The sequence below is a fragment of the Saimiri boliviensis genome, chromosome 2 (genome assembly GCF_048565385.1).
Source record: "Saimiri boliviensis isolate mSaiBol1 chromosome 2, mSaiBol1.pri, whole genome shotgun sequence".
NCBI lineage: Eukaryota > Metazoa > Chordata > Mammalia > Primates > Cebidae > Saimiri > Saimiri boliviensis.
Window position 1 is genome coordinate 47,004,163 of NC_133450.1, and position 26,405 is coordinate 47,030,567.

Below are 26,405 nucleotides of genomic sequence, written 5' to 3' on the forward strand. Positions count from 1 at the left end.
CAGAGGGGTGAGGCTGCCAGAGGCCCCATCATCACCTGACTGCCAGACCTGCCCAGTCTGTATCCAGGCTGGCACAGGCCTGCATGTCAGGGAGGGCATGGCCGTAAGGGAAGGGGATCCACATGCTCATCATCTTAATGCACCTAGCCCCTAGAGCAGACATCTGGGAGAGGTCTGTCGGTGGGAGCAGGAGTTAGGAAGAAAAGATGCTGAGGATATAAGGCATTACTTCAGCTTGCAGTAATGCAATAAATTGAATATTGCAATAACAATAAATGCTACATATTGCAGTCAGTTTAGAGAGCTGTGAGGCATAGGATGGCATCTCAAACCAGGGGCTGGGAATGCCCTCAGAACCAACTTTCAGTCCACAGAGCTGCCATTCCTGGGTGCTGCCTAGCTCTGAGTCCTGGTGATTCAGAGATTTGTGGCACATGCTGTCAGCGTGAATCATTTGGTTGGTGCTTCTACCCTTAGTAAGGGGGTGCCAGGACAGTTCCGTCTAGGCTCAGGGCTTTTTGTAGGGCAGGAACACTGGTGTCTTGTCTTTCTGCTCCTAACTGAGGGATAAAGAGCTGGGCATAGCTGGTTGTTTGCTTTTGCCTTTCTCTTTTCATTTCTTTACTGCTTTCCTCCCCTCTTTCTAGCATCTACCCCCACTCTCTCCTACTCTCAGCACAATTCCTTTCTTCTTTTTTCCCACGAGTTCTTGTCTCCCTCCTGTCATCTCCCTCTGTGCTTGACCCTTCTGGGCCAGCTCTGCCCCACATGGTGCTGAACATGTGGAACTGGACCTGGGCGGAATTTCTTAACTGTGCTATTCTGAGTGAAATAAGTCAAAGCATGACAAATTAGGTCTGCCTTCAGAATATGAACAGATCTCAGAGCCAGGCCCCCACTTCAGCTCTTCCCAGTTACCCCAGTTCTGACCATGGTCTGGTTGGCACTGTCTCTGGAAGGGCCAGTCTTGTTCTCTGTCTCTTCTGAAGCTGAGGATGAAAGGAGAGGAGATTAAGGAACTCTGACAGCCCTCAAGATGATTTGTAGCAGACAGCCCCCAGGGTAGGGAGTTGGGCACTAACTAGGGAAAGGGCAGGAAACTCAGTAGGCAGGTGAGGCTTGTCAAGGGATGACTCCGGGTCAGTAGGATGGTCAGGTCTGAGTCTTCAAAGAGAGCAGAAGTGCCTAGCGTCCTGTGGCTCTGTCTCCTGTCCCCCTGATGAGCCCTTTCTTTAATCAGTTTTGCTCCTTCAGCACAGACATTGCTGGTTCCTGGGTTACTGCAAGGCCCCATGAGTGTCTCAATGTAGGAGGACTTGGGGGGAAGGGAGGGAAAAAAGACCAGATGAACAACTCACCCAATTGTTCTGTCTTGTTCTGGGCATCTTTCTCAGGGGTGGGTGGCTCAGCTATGGGGGTGACAGGAGCCTTCCCTGTGTAGGATGGGGAGAGAGTCAGCTTAAAGAGATTCGGCATCAGGGAAGGGAGGACATAGGGCAGGAGGAAGCAGGACAAGCAGCAAGTCAATGAAGGAGAAAATGGATGGATCAATCAACAGGCGGGAGAGTATGAAAAGCCAAAAAATAAGAAATACCCACACAGAAGGTAGAGGGAAAATTACAGTAATTGAACTGGTAGGGCCTAGGAGATCATTTTATGAGAGTCCAGCTCCTGTCCTTTTATAGAAGTCCAGCAGTAGACAGCAGAAACAAGACCAAACTCAGCTCCCCGTCTTAATTGACCCAGGAAGTGGGAAGCCCCAGAAATGTGGGAGAGGCACTGAAGAAGGAAGCCTCAGTTGAATGGAAGCAGCTGCTGCAGTGAGCAGGAAGTGGCAGGTCTAGCTGGGAGAGGAGATTACCACTCAAGTAAGAATTGACAGATGTGTAGGAATTTATTTTCGGTGGCAGCCTAATTAAAGTGTTAAAAGTTCCTTAACTTCATTCAGCCCTGCGCCAGGATCGTTAGCTATTGATCTGGGCCCCTCCGGCACTTAACTCCAGCCAGCATATTGGCAATTCAATTAGCACCAGTCAATGCTGCGTGTTCCTGGCTCCTGCTCCCCATGCCCTCACCCTTGCCCACCACTGGCTCTGCGAAGCCCGATGCCCATGCCCACCTCTGGCAGCCCCTTCCAGGCTCTTCTCCTGCACCCTCTGGATCAATGGTGCCTGGCTGGCTGTTCCCGGCCTCTGCTGGTACAACCTCAGCTGCCTAAGGGTGACTCTAAGCCCAGCCTTAGGGCTGAAGACCTCCTAGGAGACAGGAAGAGGCTGGGAAGCTTGTCAGGGGCCTCTTCCCATCCCTGCTGCCTTTGGATCATGCCCACAGCTCCTATCTCCTTCCAAAAAGCCCTGGCCCAACACAAACCGATTCCGTTCTTTTCTACCTTCCCTCTCCTTCCCACCCAGCTCCAGCCTGCCACCCCCCAGCATTACTAGGACACTAGTCACTACTCAGAATCATTAGGTGGTTCCTCCTCACCACCTTCCCATTCTATGTCATTCACCCAGCAAAGCCCCTGCCCTTCTTTGCCCCTCCTCTCAAGGTAGCCTCCATGGTGCCTGATGCCCCCATTCTGTCTTAACCTTCACAGCTTCTTCCCATTTGCTATAGATGGCCCACAGGCCCACTTCTCCTTCTTTGTATCCCTAACTCCGCAGCCCCCCTGCTCCCCACATCCTGCTGCCCTCCCTGCCCAACCCTTATTCTCCAATCCCCTCTTCCTCACCAGGAGTCCGGAGCTGCCTGTGGCTGAAGCTCAGGATGCTCTGAAGAGCTGCGGGTCCTTCCTCAGCAGTTGGGCCATTCTGTAGCAGCTGCAGACGCCTCTGGGCCTGGGCATCGCGGTGGGCAGGTGTGCGCAGGTGTTGTAGCATAGCCAAGCGGGAGGGTGTCTCCCACACACACAACAGGCAGTGGTATAGCCCCAGCTCTGCCCCTGCCTCCGCTCCCTCCATTTCCAGCAGAAACTAGAACCATGAGAAGAGGCTAGCTCAGGCCCAGAAGGGACACCCCAGATCTCAGGGGAGTTTTTTACATATACATATATATATTTTTTAGAACAGTCTTGATCTGTTGCCCAGGCTGGAGTGCAGTGGCATGATCTCACTCACTGCTACCTCCACCTTTTGGGTTCAGTGATTCTCACGCCTCAGCCTCCTGAGTAGCTGGGATTATAGGCATGTGCATCACACCTGGCTAATTTTTGTTTTTTAGGTAGAGATGGGGTTTCACCATGGTGGCTAGGCTGGTCTCAAACTACTAACTTTAAGTGATCCTCCCACCTCGGCCTCCCAAAGTGCTGGGACTATAGGCGTGAGCCACCACACCCAGCTTCAGGGGAATTCTTTGCCTCCCCCAGAAGAGACTGACTAGCAGCAGCCCCCCTCCCACCCCTCACCTCCTCCTCCTGAAACTCCCTCTTTTCCTCCTGTGGCCACCTATTACTGCTTGCTCTTCCCAAGCTTTTCTCTTTCTCCTACCACTCCTGGACTCCCTCCCAGCATGGGAATGGAGTCTGGTTCCATCCTTTTGAACCTCTGGTGACATGACAGACTGAGCTGACATAACCCCTCCCTCCAGGGCCAAACACCAGAAGAGCTAAATAAAGTCTGTTTCACTTGTCAGAGTCTACTATCCTTTAGTTTCTTTCTCCATGTCTGTCATTTGTTACTCTGGTGCATACTTTCCTTTTCTCCATTTGTAACCCTGGGTTTTTCTATCACTCTCTCATTCTGCATCTCTTCCCTCCATCCCCATTCCTTTCTACTCTTCCAGTGTCCCTTCCTGACCCAGCCTCACCTTATAGATTTGGCCGTTTTCTTCGTGGGCTGCGCCCCTGGCATGCAGCTGCATCTTCTCCTTGCTATTGGACTCAAAGTCACAGATGTTGCAGCGCAGGTGCAGCGGGGAGATGGACCCATAAGGAGCCCCGTCTCCCAGGGGCAGTGGGGAAGGGGTGCCTATGGCCCCACCTCCTTCCCGCAGGTGGGCTGCCAGCTGGTACTTCTGAGCATGTTTGTCAGTCTTGAGGTGGAGTTGGAAGTTGGCCTTGAGCTGGGTGCCATAGCAGCAAAGCTTGCAGCGGTGGGTGTCACCAGCCACCTCTTTCCATTCAGCTTCCGGGAGGCTCCGGCCTATGCTGCAGTGGTAGAGCAGCAGCTCCAGGCTGTCTGTGCTGAAGGCCTGGCACACTAGGCAGCGGAACACCTTCAGGGATGGGCTATCATCTGGGGGTGGTGAGGTGGGCAGGCTGTCGGATGAGGAACCCAGGAGCTGACTTGGAGGCAGGTGGGCGTCAGGGGATAGGCTTCCAGGGGCTAGAGGACAGAAACAGATTAGTGGCCCAAGAAAAGAAATGGGGCAGGGTCGTTTCACTATGTGGGGAGGTGGGTTAATAGGGGGCAGTGCTCTGAGGGACTTATGATTACCTAAGTGGGGAGTTGCTCCTTGGGAGAAAGCAAGGAATAGGGTTTTGGCTTGGGGAGGGGAGAAGAGGGAAGAAGTTCAGAAGCTTACCAGGTGTGGGGAACTTGCGGGCAGGTGCTCCAAGGTGATGGAAACCATTGAGAAGCAGCTGGGCTTCCAGGGGCTTGTCTGGCCTCAGCCCTGGGCCAGGCAAGGGAGTCTGAGGCTGCCCTAGGGCCTGGGGCCCAAAGTACTGGAAGAGTTCAGGGGGGTTAGTGGGGGCAGGCCCTGGTGGGGGAGGAGGGCCTGGCCCCACCAGTCCAGGTGGCAGGCCCAGTGGCAGCCCCTGGTGCAGCATTAGGACATTCTGCATGTGCTTCTCAGAGGTCATATGGATGCGCAGGTTGCGGGAGATGTTTGTCTCGTAACTGCACACCTTGCACTGCCAGGATGATTTGGTCTTAGGCTCTTTGTCTCCCACAGAGGGCGGGAGTGATGCCTCTGGGGGACTTCCTTGCCCACCAGGGCCGGCTTGGAAGCCCTGCAGGTTGGCCAGATGCTTGTCAGACTGCATGTGGATGCTGAGGTTGCCTTTGGTGGTGGTGGAGTAGTTGCAGACGTCGCAGCGATAGGGTTTGTAGCCACAGTTGTAGCTCTCTCCACGAGCGAGGCGGGGGTGGGCGCCCCCAGCACTGCAGTAGCTGCAGTGACTGTTGCTCTCAGGGTGCTTCTCTCGCATATGCACATCCAGGGTCTGCTGGTACTTGTAGTGCCAGTTGCACTTGGGACACTTGAGTGTCTTGCAGGAGTTGCGTGAGTGGAGCAGGGACATGTGGCTGGACAGGCTGAGGCCCTGGAAGGCTGCCGGGGCCGGGGTGTAGTCATCAGCCAGGCGATAGGGCTGGGGTGGGTCACTGGGGTCTTCCGGGGAGCCCACTGGGGCAGGGAGAGTGCCCCCCTCCTTGGAGGTGGGTGAGCTTTGGTTGAGTTGGGGGCAGAGCCCTCCATCCTCTTCTTGCCCCTCGGGGAACCAGTCTGGCCCTGCCTCGCCTGCTGCTGTTGGCGATTCTTTGGCTTGGGTTTGGCTGGGGTCCCAGGTGGCTGTGGGTGGAGAGGGTGGGCTGAGGGCCATGACTTCTTCATCCAAGAGGACAAGGGCCTGGACGTCTGCTTCAGTGGGGCCATCCTCTGTCTTGGCCACATTCGCCTCCATGTTCACTGTGCTGCTGTTGTCAAGGGGTATGTCAGAAGAGGGGCGAGCAGGGAGTTTTGGTTCCAGAAAGCTTATGAGGGCCTTGCAGCCTTCATCCCCCTCCTGGAGCACAGCTGGGCTACCTGACAGGCCCTGATGTTGGGCAGGGGTTAGCTTCACCCCATGAGACTGTGTATGACCCATAAAGGCCTGGGGCTTGCTGAAACCCAGGCGGCACAAAAGGCAGAGCCAGAAGACTGCCACGTGGTTGCCCCCACTGTTCCCCACAGGGCCATCTTTGGGATCTCCGGCTGGGTCTGGAGCCAGCTGGTAGCTCCAGAAAGCTCCATGCCTTCCCTCACAGGCAGCCGGAGATGGTGCTGAGGTATCATGGGACAGAATTTGGTCAGAAGAGCTAAAGCCTTGGATTGGGTCAAAGCCATGTTGGATGTGAAGGGCAGTGAGGTGTGAGGTGGGTGGGTGGGCAAGGAAGGGCAGGCTGGGCTCTTCCTTGATGCCCACCTCACCCCAGGGGAAGCCCTTTGGTAACAGGAGTTCACTGCCACCTGGCAGGGACAGCTTGGCCACTAGGTAGGCCTCACCTCCAGCTGTGAAGAATAAGTGGTTGCTCAGATCCACGGGAGGGAGCCCTTCTTCCTTCTCCTGCTCCTTGTCCTTTTCCATCTCCAGGTCATTTGGTGAGAAGTGACCACAGCCAGGCCCTTCGTGGGGCTTCCCAATCTCCTTTGGTGGGACAAGGCCACAGCCCAACTCCAGGGGCTGTCCCCCTGGCTCTGAGGACCTCATATTCTCAGAGGTGGAGGGGGCAGCAGGAGGATCTTTGGTGATAGGATCAGAGGAGGTGCTGGAGGAGGAGGTGTCCGGAGGTGGGGACGGGGCATTGTGCCCAGGGGAGGGGGTGGTGCCAGTGGTAGAGGCTGAGTTAAGGGTGGCCATGGTCGATGGAGGAGTGCTGAGGGCTCATGTCAGCGTGACGGCCAGTACCCTGCAGGGAGACACAAAGAGAGCAGTGCTATGAGGCTGCAGGGACCCCAGCTGGGCAGCTGGATCTCAGGATACTCCTGCCCCATCCTCTTCCCTGAACACCAGACTTAACCACTTTGCTAACCTGAAATTTCACTTAGTGTCTGACAGGCTTCAAAATGTAGTATGTCCAGCATCGGAACTCTTATTTTTTGAGATGGAGTTTCGCTCTTGTTGCCCAGACTGGAGTGCAGTGGCTCGATCTCAGCTCACTGCAACCTCTGCCTCCCGGGTTCAAGCGATTATTCTGCCTCAGCCCCTGAGTAGCTGGGATTACAGGCATGCGTCACCATGCCTGGCAATTTTGTTATTTTTAATAGAGACAGAGTTTCTCTATGTTGGTCATGCTGGTCTCAAACTCCTAACCTCAGGTGATCTACCTGACTTGGCCTCCCAAAGTGCTGAGATCACAGGCGTGAGCCACTGTGCCTGGCCTAGAACTCTGTTTGTCCCCTGAACCTGCTCCTCCCCATCTTTCCTATCTCAAAAGTTGGTACCAACATTCATCCAGTTGCTTAGGCTAAAAACCCAGTTTTCTCTTGCCCTCACTCACTGGACATAGCCAACAGTGACCTCTAAAACATGTCAATGCCTCCATTTGTCTCCTTCAGTAACATCATCCTGGGTCCTACTGAAACCCAAGCAGCACAGAAGGCAGCCCATTATCATCTCTTTCCTGCAGTAATGCAACAGACACCACATTGGCCTCTCATTTCCACTGCTGCCTCCTACAATGTATTTTCTCCATCCAGCAGCCAGAGTGATGGGGGCTTTAGTTATTACTCTGTCCTTAGCACAGAAAACAATGCCTGCCACAGTCAATAAGTGTCTTTTGATTGGCAGAATTCTAGGAAAGACTCTTGGATTTTCCATACCCTGATGAGGTAAATTCCCTGTCTTGCCAGAGATACAGCACAACTGATTGCCCCTGGCATACAGGCACCATGCTTCTCTCCAGTGCCTTCCAGATCCATCTCTGGTCACAGCATGTGGAACAGATGGGAGCTTCTCTGGTTAGTTAAAAGATAACAGCTATTCTGTTGCCTCCTCCTCCCGAAAGAGATAATAAATAACAAGTAATAGTAATAATATTACTAATAGCTATGAAGGTGCATATACCATGGTCCTGGCACTGTGTTAAATGCTTTATATTAATCATCTCATTTAATCTCACAGCAACCTTATTTTACAGATGGGGCAGCCAAGAAACAGGTTAGGTAAGCTACTGAGGGTCACACAGCCCCAAGATGGTGAAACTAGAAATGACTGATGAGGCACTAAGTAAACCCCAGAGCTTTGGTCTAGACTCCATCCAGCTAGACAGTCCCTCAGACACAATTCAGGCAAAATGAGACTCCAAAGGACTAGAAATGAGGATTCCAGGCCGGGCATGGTGGCTCGCACCTGTAATCCCAGCACTTAGGCAGATCACCTGAGGTCAGGAGTTTGAGACCAGCCTAGCCAACATGGTGAAACCCCATCTCCACTAAAAATACAAAAAAATTAGTCAGGCATGCTGGCGCACCTATAATCCCAGCTACTTGGGAGGTTGAGGCAGAAGAACTGCTTGACGCAGGGAGAGAGAGGTGGCAGTGAGCTGGGACTGCGCCATTACACTCCAGCCTGGGCAACAAGAATGAAACTCCATCTCTCTCTCTCTCTCTCTCTACACACACACACACAATGAATGAAATGAGGATTCCTGGGCTGCCCCCAGCTGACAGAAGCGCCAAGTCTCCCATCCTTTTTCTTTTTTTAAATCAGGAACCTCCCCCTCAAACTCACCAATTCCCATACCTCACCATCCTAAACTTCCCCCAAGGTCCCAGTTGGCCCATCTACATCCTTTCTAGCTCTCACATTAGCAGATCTCTAGTGATAAACTGGTAGTGCTTCAGGTAAGGGGTGAGTGGCCTCGTCTCTCTTTTCCTGGGCTACCTCTAACCCTCACCTCCAGATTTGCTTATTTGGAATGGGTCCTTGGTCTGGCCCCACCCAGCATGAAGGCCCCATTCCTGCTTCCCTCCTCCTGGGGGTGTCTAGCCAGGCACAGAGTCAGAGCCATTAAGGAACACTGAGTGGGGTGGGATTACCATCGTAATTAAAATGCAAATCAGCACCTGGGAAAGGGGTAGAAGGGATCGGGAGGTGGGGGAGTTGGAGAACCAAAAGGGAAGTGAAGGAATTGGACTGAGGGGAGCCGACTTCTAGATAGCCAGAAAGCAGAAGCCCTGAAGTTGAATGGGAAAGGTATTCCTCCTGCAGAATCTGTGGTGGGGGAGAGGAGTAAGGGTGCTGGCTTGTGAGGGTCTGCCATTCTATTGTCACCCACAGGGTGGGCCACAATGCCCTTCCACCTTCCCACCTCAGGGGAATAACTGACTCTGGGCTAGGGGACCCTGTTGTAGGCCCTGCCGCCAAGGGCTGAACACAGGTGGGTGCTCTCTCCCAGCCGGCCCAAGCACTAGAGTTCACCCTGTCTGCACCTACCAGCTCCTTCCTGGCTCCTGACTCACAACGCTAGATCACAGCTCAGAGTAGGGCTAGGCAGACCTAAGACCCAAATCCTGTAGTGACTCTCAGATCCTCTCTCAAAGCATCTATTTCCTAGAACTGAGAAAAGGCACAGCTGATTAATAGCTAGAAACCAAAGGAGCTTAGCTTTTGGCTAGCTTGTAGGTGAGATTCCCATCTGGCCGAGGGTAGGTTGACAGCTATTTAAAATTGCAAATCTCTTCCCCATCTCCCAACCTAACCCTCCTCCTCTTCAGGAAAGAATTTCAATTGCAAATTTATCTCTGCCTCAGTGCATCCTCCCCCCACCCCAATTCCCCCTCCCCTTTTCTTCTCGGAGCTTCTCCCATCACCTACTATTTATTACAAACCTTTAGCTGCGGCAATTATTTTTTCACTTTTTTCCCCTCATTGCATTTTCCCTCCTCCATCTTTCCTTCCTTCCCTCTCTGAATGTCTAGGTCCCTTTCTTTGCCCTTCCCACCTTGAACTGGAGACAGCGCAGAAATGGACAGGCCTAAGAGTCATCCCACTCCTGCCGCCCCCAGGCCAAGATTCTTGCTCATCCTCACCCATCACCATTTTTCCCTTTAGTTCCCGGCTTTCCTAAGGGCATCCTGTATCCCTGGGGATACATCTCACATGTGGGTAAAGGGACAAGGCGACCCCCGAAAGGCCCTGACATTCCTACCTCAAAGGAGGCAAGAGGAGAAAGGAGGAAGAAGGTGGATCTGGTGTAGGATGGAGTTTGGGACAGTCCAGGAACAACCTGGGTAGAGACAAGGGCCCGGGGACCTCTGCAAGGAAAAGGGTTAGGGGAGACAGCAGGCTGTGGCGGCGGTGTGATTAGAGAGGAGATTGATGTGAAGGGGCGCCACAGACGGCAGAGAGAGTCAATAAAACGAGAGGATCACATTAGAGGCGACAGAGAGAGCTTTAAATTACAAGGCTGCTGCCACTGAGGGGGAGGGAGGAGGGAGGCCTGGAGCCAAGGGAGGGTGGAGAGTTCTGAGGGTGTAGTCATCCCTTGAGATGAATCTTGCAGCTCCAAAATGGCCCTTAGTCTCCAGAGCTCCCTGCTTCCCCTTCATTCCACCTTCCTCCCCTAATGCACTGTTTCCTCACAAGGCTGAGGAGGGGAGGATCACAGCGGAGATAAAGGTGTAGAGAAATAGAAGACATTTTTTCCTTTTGGTATTGCCCTCTTTCTCTGTCCAGACGCAAGTCTCTGTTTACTCCTCAGGATGAGAAAGGGAGGATGGAAGTGCTACTTTCAAGACTCAGCCTGGGAGTTAATGCCCTGCAAACAAAAACATACACAGTCCTAATTACTGAGCTGCAAATATTCTTCCATGGGAGGCGGGAAGATATACACTAGGACCCAGAAAGCTACCGAGAGAGAAATGTGATGAGACAGAGATAAGAGGCTCAGATGTAAAGTTGCAGAAACACAGGTGGAAAGCAGAAAAGGCAGGCTCTGACTGAGCAAGACGGGAAACACAGTGAGACTTAAGAACCTGAGAATTACAAGAGCGAAAGGACATGGGCAAAAGGAAGAACCACAAAATTGAAGTGTGAGAAAGGAGAGAATCCGCTCCTCACTGAAGAGGAGCCAGGTCGTGGATTCAGGCTGGTGGGAATTGGAGACAAAGCTGACAAGGTGCGCTTCCTCCGATCCCCCAGCAAGACCAGGACTCCTATTGGTACAGCCCCCTCCCACTTCTGGCTGATGAAGAGAGGAAAAGACACACTACTGCTCCCTAGTGGTTACAGAGGGACTGTCACCAAGGAGAGGGCAGGACTAATGGGGCTTGACTGGCTTTTTCTTCCCTAACACTCCACCAAAAAAAAAACAAAAACAAAAACAAAAAACCCTCTCCTCTCCCTTTTCTCCAAATCCAACTCCATGGCAAAGGCTTTCCAAGCAAAGTCTATCAGGGCACCATCAAGTTTGCATACAATGATTTCCACTTCAGGGCCTTCCAAACAGTTCTGAGTTTTTTATTTTTGGGGACAGGGTCTTGCTCAGTCTCCCAGGCTGGAATGCAGTGTCACCATCTTGTCTCACTGCAGCCTCTGCCTTCCAGGCTTAGGTGATCCTCACACCTCAGCCTCCCTCCCAGTAGCTGGGACTATAGGCATGTGCCACCATGCCCAGGTAACGTTTGTAAAGATGGGGTTTCACCATGTTGCCCAGGCTGGTCTCAGATTACTGGGCTAAAGCAATCTGCCCACCTTGGCCTCCCAAACTGCTGGGATTACAGGCATGAACCACCGAGTCTGGCCTTCCAAACAGTTTTGCCGTTCACTTTTCTAATTGTTTAATCTACCCATTTTCCCTTACTCAGAGCCACTTTTAGGACCTCTTTCTTTTTTTTTTTTTTTTTGAGATGGAGTTTTGCTCTTGTTACCCAGGCTGGAGTGCAATGGCGCGATCTCGGCTCACCGCAACCTCCGCCTCCTGGGTTCAGGCAATTCTCCTGCCTCAGCCTCCTGAGTAGCTGGGATTACAGGCACGTGCCACCATGCCCAGCTACTTTTTTTTTTTTGTATTTTTAGTAGAGACAGGGTTTCACCATGTTGACCAGGATGGTCTCGATCTCTTGACCTCGTGATCCACCCGCCTCGGCCTCCCAAAGTGCTGGGATTACAGGCTTGAGCCACCACGCCCGGCCATTTCTTATTTATTCCTCTTAAATTATTGCCTAAGGCATCGCACTCTTCCATACTCTCCCTGTCCTCACCTTTCTCCCCTTTTTGTCTCAACCTGTTGATTACAGGAGGAGGTGACCATGGAGAGAAGAGGAACAGGAAGGATGAGATATGTGTACCCCTAGTAAGGGAGATTGTTTGATATAAACAGCAAATAAACTATAACTAGATTAGCTTTATTTTTAAGGGCAATGGAAGAACATGGGCTTTGGATCCATGCAGGGAGAGCCAGGTTCAATCCTTGCCCCACCACTCACTAGCTGTGCAACGTTGGGAAGTTACTTATGGAGCCTTAGTCTCCTTATGTGGGAAAATGGGAATAATGATATTTTCCTGACTCGGCTGTGAGGACCAGAATAGGTAATATGTAAAGTGCATTTACTGGGTGTTCAATGAGGATAGTTCTTTCCCTCTCTCTTCGCTCTTTCCCATCATAGAGTACAGCACAGTGTTTGCACAGAGGCTGACAACTTTCCTTCTGTTCACCGCCCTGGCTTTTTTTTTTTTTTTTTTTTAAGACAGAGTCTCACTCTGTCACCCAGGCTGGAGTGCAATGGCACGATCTCCACTCACTGCAACCTCTGCCTCCCAAGTTCAAGTGATTCTCCTGCCTCAGCCTCCTGAGTAGCTGGTATTACAGGCACGCACCACCACACCCAACTAATTTTAGTATTTTAAGCAGAAATGGGGTTTTGCCATGTTGGCCAGGCTGGTCTCAAACTCCTGACCTGAGGTCATCCACCCATCTCGACCTCCCAAAGGGCTGGGATTACAGGTGTGAGCCACCACACCTGGCCTCTGTTCACCCCTTTCTTGACCAAGACTCATCCTCTAATCTCTACCCTTTTCAACTGAAGGCAAAATCTTAGGTGGACAGGATTTAAATCTAGTCTACTCAGCCATGGAGTTCACTTCTTACTTAGCCCTCTTGATTGTTGGCCTAGAGATACCCATTATTCCAGAGCAAAGAGTTGAAGTTTTGCCCAGGCTCACACTTGCACAGAAGCTCTAATACTTGGATCAAAACTATTCTGGCCTTTCCCTGCATGTCTTCTTTTTTCCAAAGATCCTTTCCAAGTCATCCCTGCATTTAAAACTTACCATTTTCTCTATCTCTACATCTTAACTTCTATATTTAAAAAGAAAAACAAACAGTACTTCAATTCTTCTTTTTTAATTCTACCTATCTCTCCTAGACCTTTCCTCTTCTATAAATATTTAAGTAGTGCTTACTTTGTGCAAGTTAAGTTTTATCCAAAAGAGAGAGAGAGAACCAGTATGGCAGAGAATGAGACAAGCAGGAAAAGGAGTGTTGTAGAGGGCAAAGAAAGATTGCTAAGGCAGAGAAGAGGAGGGAGGAAGAAAGGAAGGAGAGAGGGAGAGGTCAGGAAGTGAGGAGAAAGATGAAGCTAGGTCTCGATTTGCATATATTAAATCTTTTCCAGGCCTCCCAGCTCTGGCACCAGATTGGGATAGTGGCCTGTCCCCAGTGGGAGGGAGGTAGCAAGGAGGCTGTGTCTTATACTTTTGCAAGATGCTTAAGGTGGGCATGAGGAAATTGGGTGAGGTGTGAGGAGAAAAGGGCAGGCTCAGGGAGAAGATGGGGGTGGTAGGGAGTAGACAGGACAAGGGAAGCAGCAGACTGAAACCACACACGTTCACATTTACACGGATTTGCTGAGGTGTGCTGCAGAGTGTCTGCTACTGATGGGGGCAGTGTCTCCCTTGAGGACTTGGAAAGTGTTGGATGTGTTAGGATAGCAGTGTGGAGCTGCTGTGCTGCACAGATATGTGTGATTTTATAGTACACTGGAGAGACTCACATCCTGCTGGATGTGGTTCTCATGTTCTGCACACCACAGGCTTAGACAACCACAAGCCAGCTCGGATCCCTTCTTCTATATGAGCACTCAGTGAAGAAGAGACAGGGAGTTGTGCCCTTAAAATCAGAATCAGGATCCTTTCTGCTCCTGGCATGGGAGACCGCTGAAGAATCTGGTCTACCAGAACTTGGAAAGAAACCATCCTAAGTGACCGTATATGTAAATAAGTCTTTCTGGTTATTTTCTTTTGTGAACCTGTGTGATATAATGACTACATTTAAATGCTATTACAAACAACTAATTGTAATAATGTTAATAGCAGGAGGCTGAGGCAGGAGAATTGCTTGAACCCAGGAGGCGGAGGTTGCGGTGAGCCCAGATCGCGCCATTGCACTCCAGCCTGGGTAACAAGAGCGAAACTCGTCTCAAAATAATAATAATAATAATAATAATAATAATAGTTAACAGCTGACACCTTTTTTTTTTTTAAATGAGATGGAGTTTTGCTCTTGTTACCCAGGCTGGAGTGCAATGACGCGATCTCTGCTCACTGCAACCTCCGCCTCCTGGGTTCAGGCAATTCTCCTGACTCAGCCTCCTGAGTAGCTGGGATTACAGGCACGTGCCACCATGCCCAGGTAATTTTTTGTATTTTTAGTAGAGACGGGGTTTCACCATGTTGACCAAGATGGTCTCGATCTCTTGACCTCATGATCCACCTGCCTCGGCCGCCCAAAGTGTTGGGATTACAGGCGTGAGCCACTGCGCCCGGCCCAATAGCTAACATCCTTAAATGTTTGCCATGGCCAGGCACTGTGCTAGGCCCTCGACAAGTATCACATCACCTAATCCTCCACTACATTCTGATGCAATAGATGAAGCTCTGTATTCATTCCTAGTTTACAGACATGGAGATGGACTTAGATGGGTTAAGTAATTTTTAAGATCTCCCGCTTAAAAACAACTAGAGATTGGAACTCGAGTACCCTGATATCATTGCCTCTGCTCTTGGATTAATTTGTAAGCTTCTGAACTCTGGCCGGTATGCATTTTGAATGAGGCCTTCTAAGTTTGATTGTGTTACTCTGTGTGTCACCTTAAGCATATGTGCTATCATGCTCCACTTTGAGCTTGAAGGTGCTAGATGGCTGTCTTCCATTTGGTTTGTTCTTAGTATAAGATGGGCCAGAACAGGGCCACTGCTTTGTGCGACTCCAGGGTGTGTCATTCACACTGCAGTCTATGCAGGGGCACTGGCCATGCCCTGTGTGAAGGAAGGGAAAGAGGGGAAGGGACGGGAGGGGAGGGATGGATAATGGCAGGTAGTGTTATTTGAATGATATACATACCCATTTGTGACAATATCTCCTAAAGTTGAAGGCCTACACATGTGTATCCATATTAGCATATGAACTTCATCAAACAAGCAGTCTGGTGTTATTTAAAAACAGCTGTTAGGGCCAGGTGCAGTGGCTCACGCCTGTAATCCCAGCACTTTGGGAGGCTACAGCGGTGGATCATTTGAGGTCAGGAGTTTGAGACCAGCCTGGCCAATATGGTGAAACCCTGTCTCTACTAAAAATCCAAAAATTAGCCAGGCATGGTGGCACATGCCTATAAGCCCAGCTACTCAGAAGGCTGAGGCAGGAGAATTGCTTTAACCCGGAAGGCTGAGGTTGCAATAAGCCGAGATCGTACCACTGTACTCCAGCCTGAGCCATAGAGCAAGACTCCATCTTCAAAAAAATAGAAAAGTAAATAAATAAAATAAAAACAACCTTTAGGGGTTGGCTGGGCGCGGTGGCTCAAGCCTGTAATCCCAGCACTTTGGGAGGCCGAGGCAGGTGGATCACAAGGTCAAGAGATCGAGACCATCCTGGTCAACATGGTGAAACCCTGTCTCTACTAAAAATACAAAAAATTAGCTGGGCATGGTGGCACGTGCCTGTAATCCCAGCTACTCAGGAGGCTGAGGCAGGAGAATTGCTTGAACCCAGGAGGCGGAGGTTGCGGTGAGCGGAGATCGCGCCATTGCACTCCAGCCTGGGTAACAAGAGCGAAACTCCGTCTCAAAAAAAAAAAAACAAAAAAACTTTAGGGGTTGAGTGGGCATGGTGGCTCATGCCTGTAATCCCAGCACTTTGGGAGGCCAAGGCAGGTGGATAATGAGCCCAGGAGTTTGAGACCAGCCTGGCCAATATGGTAAAACCCCCATCTCTACTAAAAATAGAAAAATTAGCCAGGTGTGGTGGCGCATGCCAGTAGTCACAGCTACTCAAAAAGCTGAGGTAGGAAAATCACTTAAAAATCTGGGAGGCAGAGGTTACAGCGAGCTGAGATCACACTACTGCACTCTAGCCGGAACAACAGAGCCAGACCCTGTCTCAAAAAAAACAAGAAAAACCCAATAGCTTTTAGAGTCAGACAGACCTGGAATCAGATTCTATTTCTGTAGCTTAATATGTAAATGACCTCAGGTAAGTTGTTTAAAGTCTCAATTCAGTCCCTTCATATAGAGAATGGGGCAGACTGGGCACATGCCTATACTCCCAGCACTTTGGAAGGCCAAAGCAGGCAGATCATTTGAGGTCAGGAGTTTGAGATCAGCCTGGCCAACATGGTGAAACCCTGTCTCTACTAAAATTACGGTAAAATAAGCTGGGTGTTGTGGCGCACGCCTGTAATCCCAGCTACTCAGGAGGCTGAGGCAGGAGAATCGCTTGAACCCGGGAGGCAGACGTTGCAGTAAACTGAGATCTTGCCACTGCACTCTAGCCTGGGTGACAGAGTGAGACCCTGTCTTTAAAAAAAAAAAAGGGTGGGGGGAAGGGAAGGGGGAATAGTACCTCATGGAGTTGTATCCACTGAGAGGATCATCACTGAGATTGGCACTCTGGATGTAATCAATAAATGGAAATGATAATTATTCATCCATGTGCCTTGTTTCCTGTGTTGGGGGTATGTGTATGTTTGTTGTTTTTCGATTGTATGTTTTTCGATTGTAAGCTGGTAACCTGGCTGTAGCCTTGTCCCAGTACTTCTTTGGGGTTGGTGAAGGAGCTCGTTATCCCTGGCTGCATTTTCCCAGGCCCTCTGTGTACACTTGTGTGGGCCCTGTGCTTCCCATTCAGTAGCAGGGTGTCCTGTTCAGTGTGTTGCCTTGAGCCTGTCTGTGGTTGGCCCGGCTGGCTGGCGCGGGCGTGTTTAGGGTGGTGGTAATTACTGGGATGGCCCAGCCCTAATGAGTGTGATCTCGTTACACTCTCGCTGCCTCTAATGGAGCTAACCTCATTTCACAGCCATTAGAGATGGAGATGAGGCCCCGCCCACTGGCCCTGCCAGCTGCAGCTTTTGCAGCCCTGGCCACGTTCTTTCCCTGTGGCTCGCTATTTCTCCATTCCACTTCTCTGTCTCCCTCCTTTTTTTCTGCTCTTCCTTCAAGGTTTCCCTTTCCTGTCCCCCATTGTTCTTTTCCCTGGACGTTTTTATGCACCCCTCTCCTCTTTCATTCTCTTTTCCTGTCTCCCTTCCCACTCCTCTCTTCAATTCCTGGGTTCCTCTTCTCTACTCTTAGAAAGCTCCCTTTTTTCTCTCCTAGTCGATTTGTCCTCCACATTGCCATTCCTCCATCCTCTTTTTCCTCCACCTCCCCCGCCCTTCACGGCTCCTGTCTCTCCCCTCCCCCACATTGCCCTGTCTGGCCAAAGGACAAATCTCAAGGGGAAACCAGCAAAGACAAACAAGGAGCAGTGACTTCATTATCGTCATTAATTTGCCACTTCAGTTCCTCCTATAAGGGTCAAAGCCAGCACGGCTTGAACTCAGGGCTGACACGTAGGCTGAGACCACGGCCTGGCTTTTCAGCTTTAATTCTCACACAACCACTCATCCTCCCTCCTCAGCTGTCTTCATTTTCCTCTGGGAGGTCAGGCTCCCTGTTTTCTCTCCAATTTCTTAGTCCTCACAGCCTACCACCTTCCTTCCTTTCTCATTTAAATTGTGGCCATCTCCAAGCCATGGATTTTTCACCTTTGACGCCTATCTCTGTCATACTCTCCCCCAACTTCTCCCTGCCTAAATCTTTCCTGAACCTCTTTCTTATCTTTCCCTGGCCTTCTCTCTTCCTAACCTCAAGCGCACTTCTTTCTCTAAAGCAGCAGTATTTATCTGCAGGTTCTTGGAAACCACATAGCCGGAAGAAGCTGGAAATCAGAAGAAGAAAGGCATCTGTGGCCCAAGCAGACGAGTAATACAGAACACAGATGGTGGGGAGAAAGGCAGACAACTGTGATGGAGGCAAGAGGCCTGCAAGTAAAGGGGAGCAGCAAAATCTAGACCCATGCTCACGGCCCAGGGAAAAAGAAGACAGAGGCTTGAGACGAGGTGAAGGAAAGTGGATCACAAAACAAGGAATGAAGTCTGAGGATGGAAATTGCATTTGCCCCATTAGGTCCTCGGGGAAACACAATCTAACACTCCTGGCCCACCCTCTGCCCTCCTTCAACGAGAAGCCAAACGACTGGTAATTGACTCCTGACCTCTAGCCCAAGCCTAGTCCCAAAGGGAGAGGTGAAGTGTAGTTAGCAATGACTGGAGGAGGCACTAGGGAAATGTGCATACGTGAAGTTAAATTCCTGTCCAAACCCACTTGCACCATATCAACATGCTTCACAAGACCAGACCTTCCATGAATAAACCTTCTCTCTGCAGAGAGGTCTTGCACACCCCGGGACATTCATGTCTTTCTGATTACACAGGACCCTAGGCATGTGACATTCCAGTGGTTGGCCCTGCTGGGAATTCCAAGTCCTGAACTTTAGCTTTGATGTAATCTCATGTTCCTGCCAAATACAGAAAGAGGGCGCCTATTCTCTCATTAGACTTTTGGGGGTAAAAATTGCTGAGGGGTGCTGAGCTGTCTCAGGAGGAATTGGAAAAAGAGATCTTCCTCCAGGTGTATGCAGCCACCATGCCAGTGGTGTAGCTTGGTGACAGGACTGTGAGTGGACATCAGCCCTGTCACCCCTTAACAACTGCACATGGGGGCCCTGGTCTCTGGACTAATTCCTACCTGAGGAAGCCACTAAGCCCATGGGATTACCCTAGAGGGCTGGAAGTTACTTTTAAATCTTTCACCCCTGCCTTGCCAGCCTGGGGAGGAAGAATAGGCAGGAAGTTCCCTGGGACTTTCCCCAGAGAGGCAAGGGGCTCTGGGAACGTGGGTGGTGGGATGACCGAGCTTAGTGCGAGGAGCTCGAGAAGAAAGATGGAAAAATCAATGAAATGAGTTTCTAACGGTGAGGTAAAGGACCGCCGTGTCGACAGCCTGTCGCCTGCTGCAAAATATGAGCTGCCCAACTCCGTGGCGGTGGCTGACTGTAACAGCCACCACTGTCCTTCCTTCAGGCCCCCCGCCTACCAGCCCCTTCTCTAGCTGCCCTGGCCTTTCTTCTTATAGCCAGATTGTCCTCCAGTGCTCCCGGCTCTCTCCCATCTTCTTTCCTACATTTCTCAACCCATTCAGGGTCGTTTTGGCCCTTTGTCAACCTCATGATTTTTGATTGGGTGCATCTTTCTCCTCTATCGCTTCTGTGTATTTAGACCTCTTTCTGCAGATTTCGCTCTGAGAGTTGTGGTGAGCTCTACATCTCTTGCCTCCCCCTCTTCTAGATACCTCAGGAGTCTTTCAACAATGGACAGTCAGGCGTCAAGGCCATCCCTCAGAGGGTTCTTTACTTCAAGATCTGGGCAGCAGTAACTTCTGCCTCCTCTGGCCTTTTGGCCCACATGACCAATGCTGACTTCCTTGTATTAATAATTACCTGGATAGCGATCGGTGTTTAGAATGGATCTGGTATTGATTTATGAACCCTTTATTTGTGGCTACTGTTTGTGTGTGTGTGCGCGTATATATGGGTATGACCAACTCAATTGTAGTTTCATGATTGGGAATGGGGTGGGGATGCTACTTTTTTTTTTTTTTGAGACGGAGTTTCGCTTTTGTTACCCAGGCTGGAGTGCAATGGCTCGATCTCGGCTCACCACAACCTCCACCTCCTGCGTTCGAGCAATTCTCCTGCCTTAGCCTCCCAAGTAGCTGGAACTACAGGCGTGTGCCACCATGCCCAGCTAATTTTTGAATTTTTGTAGAGATGGGGTTTCACCATGTTGACCAGGATGCTCTCGATCTCTTGACCTCGTGATCCACCTGCCTCGGCCTCCCAAAGTGCTGGGATTATAGGCGTGAGCCACCGCGCCCGGCCTGGGATGCTACTTTTAATTCAAATGTACCAACTCTCTTTGGAAACAACTCTCAACCTTTTCTGGAAACCGCCTCCTTTCTCTTCCCTCCTCCACATCTTCCTCTTGGGCTCCTAGGGCTGTTCATTCATATTTTTCTCCAATTATCTCTACAAAGACTGCACATCAGCCCTGAGAGTTCCCCTGGCTGCCTCCAAGTGTGACCCTAACCTAGTCTCTCCTCTCTGCCTCAGATCTCACTGTCACTGGTTAACTACCCTCTAGCCATTCCCTCCAGTTTCTGATTTCCCAATTTGCTTGTTAATGTAGACTTCGGTGGGGGTATTGGGTGAAAGTTAGGTGGTAACTCTTTCCCCAAGCCTCTCCCTACTAATTCAACATCTGATTATTAGATATTTATTGAGCCTTTTCTGTGTGACACTGTGCTAGGTGCAGGAAAACAATCAGAAACTAGACAGATGTAGCCACTTCTCGGATGCCCATGTGACCAACCCTGAGTGTCTCACCAGACAGCTTAGTCTCTCAGACTAGGGGACTCTGTCCCATTTTCCTCCTTCCTGTATAGCCAGATTCTACTGTGCCCTCTGGCATTTCACAAGCTTTCCCTTTTCTCAATCCCTAAATGAGTTTACACTCTCACACAGCCCTGACCCCTTCTCTCTGCATTCCAGCTTTAGTCTTCATTCCTAAACCCAAAGCCATTACATTTTCAACAACTCTCCTCCCTGCTCACAAAGCCCTTCTTTCACAATCTGTAGCTGCCATTTCTAGTCCTCCTCTGCCGTCTCTGCCTGACTTTTGATCCAAGCATCCTGACCTCAATGCCCTGTCTTAGGTTCCTTCCTCTTGCTCCTGTCAGGCTCTGGCAAACCTCAGGCACTCACAAACAAGTTATTTGTGACAACTGTTGTTCTGAGCTGAGAACAGCTCCAGGGAAGCAACATCAAGCTACCAGAGTCAGAAATCCTACAAATTTGACCCAGGCCCTGGCCCCATAGGTGATACAGCACCCCAGCAAAGCAGCAAGTTGCTCCTGTATGGGTCTCAAGGTAACACCAGCTGCCTCTGACATCATGGAGGGAGGAACCCTGTCAGGTTGCCAAGGCAATACCAGCAATTTATGACAACAGAGGCTTGAGGTCTTTGGTTTTCAGGGGCTGGGAAGACTCAGGTTCCTCTCAGCTGAAGTATATGGGAATTCTACTTTTTCATCTCTTTGCTTGTGTTCTGGCTTGGGAATGAAATACAAAGGCTTTGGTAGGGTAGTGAGTGATTAGGCCAATGAAACGAATGCTCGTGAGGTTCTCTCTCCTTCTCTCTTTCAGATATTTCTGCTTTCTCTCCCTCTCCTGGGCATTTCTCTCTTCTGGGGCTTCGCCCAGTGGTATTTCTGCTATTTCTGCTATGCTTTTTTTCCACCCCCCCCAGTCGCCCCACCCCCTGCAGTGCTCTCACTCTCTTTGCATCAGTCACGCTGTGTCCTCCTCACACCAGAGGCATTTGTTTCCTTTGACACCTCATCCTCTCCTCTCTTCCCCCTACCAAGCTCTGCGCAGCTCTGATCTGCCTCAGCACTCCTTCATTTGCCATCCATTTACCTCCTTTGTACCATACTCTTTTCCCACCTCATCTTGTTCGGCAGTTCCTCCCTTCCCCCACTTTACCATTGTATTAATTTCATAGTGCTTTTTCTGTTGACCTCCTCTTTAGGAAGATTCTATTATTTCTCTTCCTTTTACCTTCTGTATTGCTATCAACACGTTTTGTTTCATTCTTCCAATTTCTTATTGATCACCCCTTGGTTCCTCCCCTGCCCCCCAGTCTGCAGATTTTCCTCCCTCACATCATACATTTCTCTATCCCATGTGTTTATTGCACTGACCACCCCTTCCTTTCTGTAATTCAGTTCACCTCTGAAATCATCTATCTTCTGCCCATTTCTCCCTCCTCCTTTTACCTTTCCAAGACCCTGAGATTTGGAAAAACAATGTTGGGCTAAAAACCAAGGTAAACTCTCTAGATCCTTTATCCACCTTTACTGTTCTTCAGCCTGAAATGAACCTGGCTCCTCACATACAATAGCTTTTATGACACTAATAAACACTGCCTTATAAAAAAATGGTGTTATAATAGCAGCAGGGGCCTAGGAAGAAGATGAACTAAAAAGTGAAGAAAAAGCAACTGATATCTAGAATGAACTGAAGGATGAGGGGCGGCTAGGCAGGGAGGAGCTTAGAGTCCTAGGAAATGTCCCCTTACAAAATCAGAGTTGACAGTTAACTGACATAATGGCACTGACTGATGAAGGGGTTATATGCCCCTGGAAGGCCATTAAATTTATTTCTTGGCCTGTTAATGTGCCTTCACAAACTGTACCCCGCATCTCTCCCAGCCCCTTGCTTGCTGGTACCTTCTGCTGCTGGGGTTAAAATGCTGGGTAAGAGGGAGAGAGATAAAAGAAACTTAGAGTGATCAAGTAGAAAAGGTAGGAAGCAGCTACTCAGGAGGCCGAGGCAGGAGAATTGCCTGAACCCAGGAGGTGGAGGTTGCGGTGAGCAGAGATCGTGCCATTGCACTCCAGCCTGGGTAACAAGAGCGAAACTCCGTCTCAAAAAAAAAGAAAAAAAAAAAGAAAAGGTAGGAAGAGGGCAGATTATGGGAACAAAGGTGGAAACTCTTAAGAGATAATGGGAGATAGATGGAAAAAAGGGATGAAGCAAAATGGGGAAATAAAAAATATACAATGATAAAGTGGGGGAAGGGAGTAAAATTAAGTCAGCAGGGAAAAGGTTTGTGGTGGGAAGCTCCTGGAAAGGCAGATGATACAGGAGACCAGAAGGCGAGGTTCTGATGAGGGAGTCAGGCACATGGCAAAGGGGATAGTCAACAATGCTAGGAAGTTCCAAAGCTTCCCTCGAGAATGTGGAAGAGGAAGCTGTCCTAGCCATGCTGAAGGCACTAGAGGCTTTGGGGGAGATACATTTGCTCCATCATCCCACTCCTCCAGGCCCTGAAAGTGACCAGCACAAACATGACTGATAAGCAAATTCCAAAGTAACCTGAAAAGGCCAGAGATATCCAAACAGATTCTGAAGGAGCGGGCATGGAGTCCTAGACCGACAGAACAGGCAGCCAAGCCGTGACACAGTGACAGGGACACAGGAGAGGCTCACTCGGATGGGAAGGGTCACAAGCGGAGACAGTGACATACAGACCCAGAGATGGATGGGGTGGAAGAGATGGGATGAATAACAGCAAAATCAAAAGTCAGGGACACATGGACAGAGATCAACGGGGCTACAGGCGCAGCGAGAAGCTTGGTCCTGTGCTTGATAATGACAGGGCTACTCGGAGGGGCAGCCAAGAGCAGATGGGGGTGGTGGAGGTGGGCGAGCAGGACAGACACGCTTCACCTAGAATGGGCTTGTGGCCTCCCCTCACCTACTCAACCCTCTCAGAAAAAAAAACAAAAAAAAAAAAACAGGAAAGAAAAGCTCAACTTCAGCCAAAAACCGACGAAGACTGAGGGTATCCACGACCCCTCCCACTCCACGCCCCAGCGCGCTAGCCCATCCATCAGCCCGCCGGCCGCGGTTCTCCCATCCCACAGCCGGCGGGGGGCCGCCGAGACCCAGGCCCCTCCAGGCTGACAGCTGCGAGCCCTCACACTCACCGGGCCTCCCCTTCCCTCCGGGACCCCAGCTCCCTGCACAGCTCGGCGCGGTCCGTCTAGGGCTTTCGATACCCTCCGTCTGTCCGGCGGGCCTCTGCCTTTCCCTTTCCCGTTTCTCCCTCCACCCCCGCATCTCTCGCTTCCCCCATCCCCGCGCACGCCCTCTTCCTCCCACACCCCTGTCTGCTTTCTCCCAGGGCTCTGGGTCCGTCGGTCCGTCTGTCCTTGTCCCCTCCCCCAGCCCCTTCCCGTCCCTCTCCGTCCCCTCCAGCAGCAGTCTCCGAGCGCCTCCTCTCCCGTCTTGAGCTTCCAAAGAGCAAGGAAGGGAAGAGAGAGAGGGAGAGGAGAAAAAAACCAACCCAGCAGCATCGGAAATCGATGCACTTACACCTCAGCTGGAAGCAGGGACGGGAGTCGAACCGCGGCCGCCAAGCAGCGCGAGGCGGGGAGGGGAGGGGGCGGCTCTTGGAAGGGACTTCTCCGATGTGTTGATTCCTCTTTTTTTCCCCTCCTCCTCCCTCCCTCCAGCGCTCGCTCCGGGGCGTCGGGGACGGAGATGGAAAAAAAAATAAATAAATTCACGGAGGTGAGGGAAGTGAAGGAAAATAATCAATGCTATTTGGCTGCGGCTGAAGTGTTTCCCCGGCTTCGTGAGGGGGTTTCCATTGATTCACCCTGGGCACTCGCTCGCTCCCTGCCTCCTCCTCCTCCTCCTCGCCCTCCTCCTCCTCCTCGCCCTCCTCCTCCTCCTCCTCCTCCTCCTCCTCCTCGCCCTCACTCCTCCGCCTCATTCACTGGCTGGAGTCGTGGCGTCCCACACAATGGAATAATCAATACCCAGGCGCCCGGGGCGGCCCCACTGAGCAGGTGCAGCGGCCTGCCCGCCGCGGCGGATGCCGGGAGTTGTAGTCTGTTTGCGTCCGCCCGCCTCGCGGGACCCAGGGCCGGGGCAGGCCGGCCAGCCCACCAGGCCCCGTCCTCTACTCTGGCTCCAGTTTCAAGCGGGTGCCTGCAAAGAGGGCAGACCCCTTAAAACTCTTTCCCGTCTCCTCTCCTTTTCATCCTGTGGCCTGCAGAAATCATACATGTGTTTTGTCTTGTTTTAAATCAGCTTTAGAACAAGCCCTGAGACGCCCAAGGCTTCCTTTTTTCCACTCCCTTCTTCCTGCCTTATTTTTTCCCCCCCCTCCCTATTGGGTACTAGAACCTTCTCTACCACAGCAATTACTCCTTAGTCTCTGATGGCGTCTGCCTCCTCCACGCGGTTACACAGTCCCCTGAACTGGATAGGGGGAGGGGAGGTTCTGGCTCCTTCTCATCTTCAGTTTATCAGCTCATTAAGTGCTCTTGTATTTATTTATTAATTTATTTGAGACTGAGTCACTCTGTCGCCCACGCTGGAGTGTAGTGGCTCGATCCCTGTTCATGCAACCTGTGCCTCCCAGGTTCAAGTGATTCTCCTGACTCAGCCTCCCAAATAGTTGGGATTACAGCCTCCCAGGTTCAAGTGATTCTCCTGCCTCAGCCCAAGTAGCTGGGATTACAGGTGCCCACCATCACACCCTGCTAATTTTGTATTTTTAGTAGCGATGGTGTTTCACCATCTTAGCCAGGCTGGTCAGGAGTTCGAGGCCAGCCTGGCCAATATGGTGAAACCCTGTTTCTACTAAAAATATAAAAATTAGCAGGGTGTGGTGGCAGGCACTTGTAATCCCAGCTACTTGGGAGATCGAGGGAGGAGAATCACTTGAATCCAGGAGGCAGACGTTGCAGTAAGCTGAGATCACACCACTGCACTCTAGCCTCGGTGACAGAGCAAGACTCTGTCTCAAAAAAAAAAAGGGAGAAATGAACATTTGGAGTTTATACTCTGTGACAGTTTATTTCTTTTTTTTTTGTTTTTTTTTGTTTTTTGTTTGTTTGTTTGTTTTTTGAGACGGAGTTTCGCTCTTGCCACCCAGGCTGGAGTGCAATGGCGCGATCTCGGCTCACCGCAACCTCCACCTCCTGGGTTCAGGCAATTCTCCTGCCTCAGCCTCCTGAGTAGCTGGGATTACAGGCACGTGCCACCATGCCCAGCTAATTTTTTGTATTTTTAGTAGAGACGGGGTTTCACCATGTTGACCAGGATGGTCTCGATCTCTTGACCTCGTGATCCACCCGCCTCGGCCTCCCAAAGTGCTGGGATTACAGGCTTGAGCCACCGCGCCCGGCCGACAGTTTATTTCTGAATCCTCACAGATAACTGAGGCAGGGCACATTTTCTAAATGAAAAAGCAGAGGCTGGCTGGGCACTATGGCTCACACATGTAATCCCAGTACTTTGGGAGGCCGAGGCGGGCAGATCACCTGAGGTTGAGAGTTCAAAACCAGTCTGACTAACATGAAGAAACCCCGTCTCTACTAAAAATACAAAATTAACTGGGTGCGGTGGCACATGCCTATAATCCCAGCTACTTGGGAGGCTGAGCCAGGGATGTCGCTTGAACCTGGGAGGCTGAGGTTGTGGTGAGCTGAGATCGTGCCATTGCACTCCAGCCTGGGCAACAAGAGCGAAACTCCATCTAAAAAATCAGCCCAGTGTGGAGGTGCACCTGTGGTCCCAGCTAATTGGGAGGCTGACGCGGAAGAATCGCTTGAACCTGGGGATCGAAGGTTGCAGTGAGCTGAGACCACGCCATTGCACTCTAGCCTGAGTGACAGAGTGAAACTCCATCTCAAAAAAAAAAAAAAGGAAAAAGCAGCAGAGGCTTAGGGAGGTGGAGTAGCTTGCCAA

The 26,405-nt window shown here is 50.8% G+C and overlaps 2 protein-coding genes across 8 annotated transcripts in view; one reads left to right on the forward strand and one right to left on the reverse strand.

Moving 5' to 3' along the window:
• ZFHX2 (zinc finger homeobox 2) overlaps positions 1-24,587 on the reverse strand; it is a 34,198-nt gene extending 9,611 nt beyond the window's left edge. The window contains exons 1-6 of one of the 4 annotated variants that reach the window (XM_003924300.4): positions 24,018-24,587; positions 4,522-6,608; positions 3,805-4,322; positions 2,732-2,972; positions 1,359-1,433; positions 931-989 (exon numbers count right to left, since the gene is read on the reverse strand). In XM_003924300.4, the coding sequence (XP_003924349.1) occupies positions 931-989; positions 1,359-1,433; positions 2,732-2,972; positions 3,805-4,322; positions 4,522-6,559 (2,931 nt within the window). In that variant the 5' untranslated portion in view covers positions 6,560-6,608; positions 24,018-24,587. Of the gene's footprint in view, positions 1-930; positions 990-1,358; positions 1,434-2,731; positions 2,973-3,804; positions 4,323-4,521; positions 6,609-6,731; positions 9,459-23,629; positions 23,745-24,017 lie in introns of those variants that run through there. The other 3 variants (XM_010335035.2, XM_039468628.2, XM_074393234.1) reach the window with 3 other exon arrangements.
• Positions 1-26,405, forward strand: part of THTPA (thiamine triphosphatase) — a 50,694-nt gene that overhangs the window by 16,311 nt on the left and 7,978 nt on the right. The gene's annotated exons all lie outside the window — the stretch shown is intronic.